Raw genomic sequence first — 10,919 nt, 5'->3', positions numbered from 1 at the left:
ACTTTAAATTAAATGGTAGTTAAGAATTTAAGACTCCTCACGATTCCTGACTTCTGGAAGAACCCCAAGGATCAGTAAATAAACAGAGATACAGCCGTGCTTATGATATTGTGTAACTGATGTTGTATGCTGTTACATACAGGAGGCAGACTGGACCGAGGGTATACTACAGGTGAATCTATTGGTATTTATGATATTGTATAACTGATGTCGTATGCTGTTGTATCACATGCACCAGGCAGCTGCATCACTGCCCGGTTCGGAAATTGCACCATCTCGGATCGCAAGACCCTGCAGCGAATAGTGAGGTCAGCTGAGAAGATCATCGGGGTCTCTCTGCCCGCCATTATGGACATTTACACTACACGCTGCATCCGCAAAGCAAACAGCATTATGAAGGACCCCACGCACCCCTCGTACAAACTCTTCTCCCTCCTGCCGTCTGGGAAAAGGCTCCGAAGCATTCGGGCTCTCACAACCAGACTGTGTAACAGTTTCTTCCCCCAAGCCATCAGACTCCTCAATACCCAGAACCTGGACTGACACCTTACTGCCCTCTACTGTGCCTATTGTCTTGCTTATTATTTATTGTAATGCCTGCACTGTTTTGTGCACTTTATGCAGTCCTGGGTAGGTCTGTAGTCTAGTGTAGTTTTTTTTTCTGTGCTGTTTTCACATAGTTCAGTGTGGTTTTTGTACTGTTTCATGTAGTACCATGGTCCTGAAAAACATTGTCTCGCTTTTACTGTGTACTGTACCAGCAGTTATGGTTGAAATGACAATAAAAAGAGACTTAACTATTACATACAGGTGACAGACTGGACCGAGGGTATACTAGACTGGAAATATCTGTACTCACGCTGTACCCTGCCAGTAGTGTTCACACTCAGGCTACATCGGGAGGTATTCTTTGGTTCAGTGAATACTGCACGATGGCGAGAAAATATCTGACCTTAATCACCGAGCATCTTCTCAGAAATATTTCATTCAATGATATGTATAGAGCCATGGGACACTAGGTCACAGCTGTAGCTAAGGATAATGAACAGCAGCCTGGGTGAAGCTACGTGTCTGGAACTTTTTCCTTTTGTGCTGAGTGATTCACGTGCTCCTAAGAAGTCCAAGAAATCCAAATGTGATTGTCAGTGTAAAATCCATCAAAAGCAGAAAGTGCGATTGTTGTATGCCTGATAACATCTTTATTTTTACACTGTCATTTAGATACCATGATATAAATTGAAATACACATTAGTGTACATAACATGAATGCAGTGCAAAGCACCGTGTATTCCAGGGCCTGACTTTAGACAGAGTTATCACAGTGAAAGCAAACACACTTCATTTGAAAATTCTCAGCAAAAAGAAGCTCATTTGCTGTTTTTTATAAAACACTTATACAAATGAAAACCTGGCAAACGACGCTTGGCCACGGCAGGTCACCCACTGGCAACGATATAAACACTTGTGTTCAGCACACAAGACCACTTTATAGAATAAGTACAAATCATGATACATTCACGAACTGCAGATATTGATGCCCACTATAGAGTGAACGCGTGTTTAAAAAAAAAGTCACGTTAACAAGTTATCGAAAATGCTTACAAAATCAAATTTAAGGCAGTATTGATCTACACAGGCCACTCCACTACCTCAGCATGTATACAGAATGCAAATACGGTATATATGTACATATAAACAGAATCCTCACCTACGTACAGTAGTTTCAACTGTGAAATACATAGACCAATTACTTTGATACAATCATGCATGTTTTTGTTAACTCTTGTAGCATGCACCAATATTTGATGTAACCTCACACTGTACAATACATTCAGAACACTGACCACTGTAAAATCTTTGCATTTAATTCACTTCAGCTGAGCTATTGAGGGTAATGTATAGCAACGTACCAAATATGCCACAAGAATGATGGCTTTAGTGCAATTAAACAGCAGTGATGGCATGGGATCTTTATCCTCTCTCACCCCGCATGCGGTGCTCCTCTCCACCCACCCCCTTCGTCCACTCATCCACAGACACGGGCCACCGTCTGCAAGCGTCACCACGTCACGATGTACAACACTGGCAACCGCTCGGCGATTAAGCTTGAATTTTTAAAAAGTTAAGAAGATTGCACACCTGCTCCCCAAGCTGTTTACAAGCAGGAGGTTGCTGCTTTTTTTTCCCCCCTAACTGCTCTATGTTTCCACTATCCTTAGTCTGGTTGAACATGACTTAGTGCGAGGTTTGCTGGGTGTGGAAGTAATTAGTTGGGCTAACTCACTGTGGCCAGTGCTTGCTTCATGGTTTTTTAATGCTGCATTAACCGAACATCTCAGAATAGACAGAGCCTGGTGGACCCTTGCAAAACGTGAATGATAGAAAGAAATTGAAGAGTTTTCAACAACTGTAGTGCAGGGAGAGGCTTAACACAGGGGGAAATTCTAATCCCAGTGCAGTGGCAGTTCTTAAATGTCTTTGTAATTTTGACAAAAGGTAATCAACTGGTTGGAGATTTACCAGCTTTGCTTCAGGTTTGATTCAGCTCCTGGTGCACAGCTGAGCACCTCCAGATGTTGGTGTGGACATTACCTGGTCCTAGTACTAGTACCATATCACAATATAGCATATATCATGTTATAAATATATAATAACTATGTGGCACATGAATGATAGAAGTAAATTGAAGACTTTTCAAGAACTGCAGTGTAGGGAGAGGCTTAACACAGCAGGGGAAGGAATATATATATTATATATATATATATAGGATATGGGGAATATGGTACATCCTATAACATATTATAACACTATTACTATATTGGTTCCCAAAGGTTGTTATAGCTAGAGGTGATAATGGGGACAAGCTCTCACTACCTATTAAACGCTCCCAATGGCGTGGGCCTCAAACAGCCTCTGACAACCAAGTCCAGCTCCTGGCCTTCACGTGTGGCTCAGCTCCTAAGCCCAGCGGAAATTTCTGCAACACTGCTGTATCGGTCCCTGCCGTTCCTTGGGTTCATCAGATGCGTGGAGAGGGGGAGCTTGCAACTTGGCCACAGCTTGCTCTCCATATCGCACTGCCCAGGCTCGCATATCTAGACAGCCAGGACACAACATCCATGGTCGACCTTCACCGACAGAGACTTCAGATTACTATATCATAACACTTTGCTGTAAACAGTATTTAATGGTGGACTAAATTAGCATTATACTTTAAATACAGATTTCCATTAGCAGTTGTGTTGGACTAATTGCTCTGTTCTGTAAGGAGGGGTCAGGGAAAATTGTGCTAAAACATTGTGTTCAAATCCTTTCAAACCAATATAAACAGCACAGGGGAGGGGACCGAGGGAGAAGCAGGTGAGAAGATGTAAAAGATCTATCAGGTTTGGAGGCTACCCAGATAGAATACTCCTCCACACGGAGGGAGGCCTCATCTTGGCACAAGAGGAGGCCATGGATTGACACATCAGAATGGGAATGGGAATTGGAATCCTCGTGATTTTTGGCTTTGAGGTTGTTCATAAACATGTTGAGGAAAAAATTAAAATGCTCCTGGTTTTGTGGCTAAATTTACAAAAGTAACTCCCATGGTGAAACGCAGGTATCTAGATAGTCATCAAAGAGCAATGTACCATTTTATTGGTCATCAGATTAGATATAATGGAAGACAATAATAAAATGCAGACAGGGTTGGCATGCAAGCTGACTTTAAAGATACACTCATTTGGTGCCTTGATCTTTAAACCAATGCAAAAGCTTCCTAAACATCTTATTTGTGGGATTTTTCTTACAGGTTTGTAGCAGGTGAGAAACAGCACACCTCCAAGAGGACCATAACCTTGTCTTAGGGTTTTGGAGAGCTATGTTGGCTGGAGTTGGGGCTTTACGCTTTGGCTCTTGGCAGGGTCACCCATGCCAGACAGGTCAAAGGGTAGAGGCTAGAACAAGAGTGGACCACCGGTCCTCCGGGTTCGGGGGTTCAGCTGAGGTCTGGCAAAAAACAAGACTGTTATGGAAACAGCAATGAAGAATCTTAAAGGGACATTCATTGCTGCTCTGCACGCCAGCGGTGTAACGAGCAAAAGGCAGAAACAGCACAAGTGATCAAAACCTCATTGACACACTACATTAATATTTTTTTTTCTTACTTAAAGGAAACTGGCCAGGCTTTTGATCTGAGGGAATAGTAATTACTTCCAAACACAGTAACCTGTAACAGTAAGATGCAGCCTGAAAACTACGGACAAGAGAATCTCAGATTGATGCAAATTTCGATCAATCCACAAGCAGACTATCCGGAAAGTCGACTAGATAATAAATCTGCAATTCGTTCATAAATCATTAAAAGGAAAAACACAGATGATCGCGTTTGCCCCACGGCGTCTGCGGCTCTAAGACATCACTTCACTGCAATAATAAGCTCCTGACAAAAGAAAACAGATCACGGCTCAGACTCCAGCTGGCAACAAAATAATACTGCCCTGCGCTGTGGTTCCACTGAACACGTTTACAGCGGTACAGGGATGCGTTAAGCTGATGCTGGGGTCAGTGGAGCAGGCCCCACCTTAGCACTGAATCACTTTGCAGACATTTATTACCATTGACTTCCTGTGTTAACAACACAACTTCTCCTGCTCATGCACGGCAAGTGCTTTCCCTCAGCCTCATCACATTAATAATAGTTGAAATCTCCTTCTTCCTTTCCCCCAAAAGTTGCTTCGGATATGACTCGTTTGTGATAATGACCATCCTAACCCAACAAGTGTCACTCATAGGCCTCTGCATGCACGTATTTCAATTGGCCAAGAGATGAATTGTACAAGTTGGCCTCGTTTAGATCCGCGGCACCTCTAGACCCATCCGTGGCACACTGCACATAGAACACAAACTGATGTCTCATATCGAATTACAGGAAATGACTCAGGGAATGGACATCTCGTTGGCCCACTTCTCTTTCTCTCTGCTTTCAAAAGCTTGATGAGCACGTTCAAGGTCTTGTATGATGTCCAGAAGCCTGGTCGCCACGGCCCTCCCTCGATCATGGGAGGAGTCCCTCTCGTCTGTGCCAGCTGTTTGAGATAGGGTTTTGTTAGTTGTGAGTTTGCGGAGCAACCCAAATAAACACTCCCTCTCGATGTAAAGATAGTTTTAGGTTGTTGATGTTAATAAACATTTCATAACTTTGACTTTTAAACCATGAAATATTCAAGACCATAAGACTTAGGAGCAGAATTAGGCCATTCAGCCCATCAAGTCTGCTCTGCCATTCCATCATGGCTGATTTATTATCCCTCTCAATCCTATTCTCCTCTTTTCTCCCCATAACCTTTGATAGCCTCACTAGTCACAAACCTACCTTAAATATACCCAATGACTGGGCCTTCATAACCACCTATGGAAAATAATTGCAGAAATTCACCACCCCTAGCTAAAGCAAATCTCTATTCTAAGGGATGTCCTTCTATTCTGAGACTGTGTCCTCTGGCCTTAGACTTCCCCACTATAGGAGATATCTTATCCACATCCACTCTATCTAGGCTTTTCAATATTTGATAGATCTTTGATGAGTGTAGCACAAGACTATTTCTACCAGGACACTGGCCCACATTGAGACTGTTCTTGCCTTTTCAATTTGTTTCTTGAGAAACCAGAATCAAGTTCAACATCAGAAGTTCTTCCTGAAACATCATGTCTCTTCTGGCTCCTGTACGTCCTTCTTGATGGTAGCAATGAGAAAAGTGGATGACCTGGGCAATGGGGATGACACCTTTTAGAGGCATTGCCCTTTGAAGATGTCCTAGATGCTGGGGAGGCCCGGTGCCCATGATGGAGCTAGCTGAGTTTACAACTTTCTGCAGCTTATTTCAGTCCTGTGCAGTGGCCACCCCCCTCCCCATATGGCGATGCAGCCAGTCAGAATGATCTCCACGGTACATCCGTAGAAATTTGTGAGTGTCTTTGGTGACATACCAAATCTCCTCAAACTCCTAATGAAATACAGTCACTAATCAAACAAGAAACTTTTACAGTACTGACTTGTTTTTTTTTTGCAAGTTACTCTTTCTAAAAACACTTTCTTTGAAATTGGTAGCATATGGATTTTTGAAAGAATGCGATAACCCAATTTTATTGTGTTATAAACTTTTTCCAAATACTGTATATTGCAAATAACTTTGCCATGTGTGGTTATGAGAGTACACTTCTCCCTATACTTACTTTCTCAATCCTCAATCACCCCTCGCCACCACACAACCCACCACACAATTTCCCCAGCTTCCCCATTGCCCTGACTCTGACTGAACCCCCTGTCTGGCTGTGAGCCACTGCCCCGAGCAATGGCCATCGGGAATGCAGTAGGGACTGGGAAGAAAGAGCCGGCTGGGCTTTTCCTGCCTCCTTTGCTCTTTGTTGACAAGCTTGATGAGAAAAGTTCAACTCCCCCAATGAGACAGCTCACCATTGCCAAATGGCTTAAGGAGAACAAATAACTTGATGGAAAATTGGACTTGCAGCTTCTCTCTGAAGACCACAAGTTAACTATTTTTTTACATGTGCAATAAGAGTTTCTGAGATTTAACTGCAATAATGACTTGACTCCGGGACTAACTTTTAGTTCACTTCAACATCTTTCCTCATCTTTCATTCTGTTCAAAGTAGCAGTATAGTATCCCTTATCAGTCCTGAGAATAGATTAGATTTTTTAAACAAACTCAGCAAAAGTCTTAGGCTCCTTAGCTATAAATCAATGTGTCTTAAGACTTTTGCACGGTACTGTAGTAATTTTATTTATTACATTACACTATTGCCGCAAAAAAGAAAAACAAATTTCATGGCATATGCCAGTGATGATAAACCTGATTCAGACATGGGTCTCTATTGTGGACGGAGAGTGGGAAGGGGGCAGGGAGAGAAGATTCATAGTTGGGAAAAGAGGAAGGGAGAGGGAGGGGGGGAGAGGACTGGAGATGGAGAGGGAGAGGGGAAGGGAAAGGGGAGGAAGAGGACGAGGAAGAGGGGGAAGAAGAGGGGAAGGAAGAAGGGGAGGAAGAGGGGACAGGAGAGGGGAAAGGGGAGGGGCAGGGAGGGGAGGAAGAGGGGACAGGAGAGGGGAAAGGGGAGGGGCAGGAAGAGGGGAGAAAGAGGGGACAGGAGAGGGGAAAGGGGAGGGGCAGGGAGAGGGGAGGGAGAGGGGGAGGAGGAAGGGAGAGGAGAAGGGAGAGGGGAAGGGAAAGGGGAAGGAAGAGGGGGAGGGAGTGGGAAGCACCACAGAGACATTCTGCAATGATCAATAAACCAATTGTTTGGAATCAAATGATCTTTAGCAGGTGTCTCAGTGCGTCTGGGCGTGTCTGCATCGGCGTCACACACCCTCCACCCGGTACTCCCTCTCTGTCACCTGCCCTGCACCCTTCCCACGGTGCTCCACCCCCACCATTCCCAACATCCTTTGTTCACGCCAGATTTACAAACTCACTCTCTGCTCCACGTCGAAAAATACAGTACGGTACAAAAGGCTTAGGCACCCTAGCTATATACATGTGCCCAAATATTTTGCACAGTACTGTATATTATATTAGAGGATGGTTGTAAACAACTCCTTTGAGTTATGATATCATCAGGACACTCTACGAAATAGTCTGAACTTCAGTGTTTGCAGCTACATAAAGCCCTGACTGGTATTGGTATTGGTTTGTAATTGTCACAGATATCAAGGTGCACACTATTAATATAGATCAAACCATTACACAGAGCATTGAGCAAGAACGAGGTAAAACAGTAACAATGCAGAATAAAGTGTGAAAGCTACCAAAATGATTCAGCGCAGGTAAATGGTAAGTGGAAGATTATAACGAGGTAGCTGGTGAGGCCAAGCCCATCTTATTGAACAGATGTCCATTCAAGGATTGGATTAGAGTGAGACAGAAGCTGTCCTCGAGCCTGGCAGAATGTACTTTCAGGATTTTGTATCTTCTGCCTGAGGGGAGAAGGGAAAACGTCCGGGGTCTTTGATTATGCTGACTGGTTTACTGAGGCAGCAAGAAGCACGGGCAGAGTCTATGAAGGAGACTCATGTCAGATCTCAGCTAAACTACTCCCAGCAGTTCTGATTGTCACACCACAGTAACTGGCCTGAGAGGATATGCAGTGGCTGGTGTAACAGAGTCTCAACTCCAAGTTCGCCAATTATGAGGAGAGTTCACAAAATATTGAAACGTAGAGGCTGGAATTTAAGGTGAAGAATTATTTCATTGAAGATGCAAAAGGGGTTGATAAACAAACAGAATACTGTAAAAAAATGGAACTCTCTTCTGCAAATGGCAGTCAATTGTTAAATAGTAGATAATTATTAATAAATTATTAAGGGATTTGAGGAAAAGGCAGTTCTAAGGACTTGGGTCAAGGGTCAGGCAAGATCTCACACAATGGCTGAAAAGCTCCAGTTCCTATTTGCGGCCTAGTTATAATACACGCACCTTTCACTCAACAGTATTATTAAAACATTTTTAATAATTCTCTACAATGAAAGTAGTGTTCAGAATGGTGCTAGTAATTTACTAATCATAAGGCTTAATCATTTTAGAAAGCAGAAGTTTTTTTTCTTGAATAAATGTTTCCATTGTGTAAAAATTACTTTACCCTCTTTAATTCCATCACTGTCTATTTTTTCCTCCTGCTCCTTCACTGTGTTTGAGTCTAAAGATTCAAGGTACTGCTTTCTAAAAACAAAAAAAAACAAAGTTAATTAGGTTTGATTGTACAATTATTTTAGTTACAGTAAATATACTATTAATTCAGTTAATTTAAAATAATTTCCAACTGACATTGATTATTGTCTGTCACAATTCAAAAAAATAATAATTACCGTCGATTCTATTAGAAACTTCAGTGAAAAAAGCACAAGACAAAATAAATACCATTTTTAATCAATAGAGATAGAATAGAATTCCCAGCCAGTTATACCTTGTGGAATCAATGTCGTTTTATTTTTAACAAGTTATTTTAAACACAAGAATGTATTTCAACAAGTATTTCTGTCAACATAATGTAAGACTTGCCATGTTAAAAATAAAGATTGCAACACCTTAGCTTTAAGCCTTTCATTACCATTAACTGTTAAGCATTCCAATTAACAAAAAGTTTTGATACTTTAAAACCAACTGAATTATTTGTTTACTATACCAGTTCTTTCTGATATTATGAACAGATGTTAACTTTGAAGGAGGAAATTTACAAGTGATTAATTGAATAACCACATTCGTTAAAGGTACTATGTCATTTGACACTTCACGCTTCAACTTACTGCTTGATAAGCAACACACACAAAATGCTGGCGACACTCAGCAGGCCAGGCAACAGTCGATGTTTCGGGCCGAGACCCTTCAGCAGGACAGAAACGTCCTGAACTGTCATCTGTACTCTTTGCCACGGATGCTGCCTGGCCTGCTGAGTGCCTCCAGCACTTTGTGTGTGGGGCCCGGATTTCCAGCATCTGCAGATTTTCCTCTTGCTCGGCATGCAATGACTGGTGACTACTGCCATCTAGTGGAATAGTTTATGGTTTCGCTATCTGGTATTCTGGGTACTTTCTGATTTCAGTTTGGTTGAGCAATTGATTTTACCGAGAGAGAGTGGTGCAAGATGATGGCAGTGGTAAATACAACATTTTGTAACGTGTCTGATCGGTTCACTTGTTGCAGTGAAGTGCTGCAGTAATCGAAGCGCCTATGGCGTATGATATGGCTAATGCTGAGTTTATTCAGGTACCAGGTTTTCAGGGTTTTTAGTGTTTATTCGGCAGTCTTCTTCATGAGAAACGGAATTTGTAAAGTGAAACACTTTGTAGTTATAGCAGAGACTGAGACACATGAGAGCAGGCTGAAAAAACGGAGGCAACGAAAGCTGCGTTCGCACGCGTCCGACTGATCCGGCTCGCATGAAGCTGCATTTTGCTCAATCCGGCCCGTGACCTAAAATGAGTTTGACACCCCTGCGTGTAAAACATGGATAAGCACTTAACTACAAAGTCCTGTACTACCACCGAATGTAAAATTGAAAGCTTTTCATTATTTGCTTTCATTCTCAACAACTGTACCTTTCTTACATTGTTCTATATCATTCAGTTTTTTTGTTGTACACCGTATTGAAATTTGGTTTGAGTTTTAAGAGTTAGAGGCATTCCTAAAGAGTCTGTAAACTCTTACATGAAGACTGGGAATAAGGAAGGTTGACAGATATACATGTGGACGGGCGGTACGTCAACACATTCACCGTCTCAGGAGGCTGCGGGAGGTAGTGGACCTTTGACAGATTGGGGACTGGAAAACTATGGGGATTTTGCACAACAGGGGAGCTGAGGCCTGGGTTATATCAGCCATGATCGAATGAACAGAGGGATTGGCTTGAGGGGCCTGTTGGCCGACTCTTTTTTGTGAGAGTGTGTGTCACAGAGGGGAGAGGGAGAGAAGGAGAGGGGGAGAGAGAGAGAGAGAGGGAAAGAGAGGGAGAGAGAGGGGGGAGAGCAAGAGAGAGAGGGAAAAAGAGAGGGAGAGAGAGAGGAGGGAGAGAGCAAGAGAGAGGGGGAGAGAAAGAGGGAGAGGGAGAAAGAGAGGGAGATGGAGATAAAGGGGGAAGAGAGGGAGAGAGAGAGGGGAGGGGAGAGAGGAAGAGGAGAGGGAGAGAGGGAGGGAGAGAGAGGGAGAGGGAGGGAGAGAGAGGGAGAGGGAGGGAGAGAGAGGGAGAGGGAGGGAGAGAGGGAGGGAGAGAGGGAGAGGGAGAGGGAGAGGGAGAGGGAGAGAGAGAGAGAGAAAAAATCCTGATGAAGGGTTTCGGCCCGAAACGTCATTACTACCTCCTCCCATAGATGCTGTCTGGCCTGCTGAGTTCTGCCAGCATTTTGTGTTTTTATTTGAGATTGA

The 10,919-nt window shown here is 43.1% G+C and overlaps 1 protein-coding gene across 2 annotated transcripts in view; it reads right to left on the bottom strand.

The window, feature by feature from the left end:
* Positions 1-1,191: 1,191 nt before the first annotated feature.
* LOC140738422 (rasGAP-activating-like protein 1) overlaps positions 1,192-10,919 on the bottom strand; it is a 271,421-nt gene continuing 261,693 nt past the window's right edge. For both annotated transcript variants that reach the window (XM_073065690.1, XM_073065691.1), the window contains 2 exons: positions 8,641-8,720; positions 1,192-5,072 (listed from right to left, as the gene is read on the bottom strand). In XM_073065690.1, the coding sequence (XP_072921791.1) occupies positions 4,924-5,072; positions 8,641-8,720 (229 nt within the window). In that variant the 3' untranslated portion in view covers positions 1,192-4,923. The remainder of the gene's footprint in view (positions 5,073-8,640; positions 8,721-10,919) is intronic.

This window comes from Hemitrygon akajei, chromosome 14 (assembly GCF_048418815.1).
Source record: "Hemitrygon akajei chromosome 14, sHemAka1.3, whole genome shotgun sequence".
Classification (NCBI taxonomy): domain Eukaryota; kingdom Metazoa; phylum Chordata; class Chondrichthyes; order Myliobatiformes; family Dasyatidae; genus Hemitrygon; species Hemitrygon akajei.
Note: the sequence above shows the minus strand (reverse complement) of the source record. Positions and strands in the feature narration are given on the sequence as shown.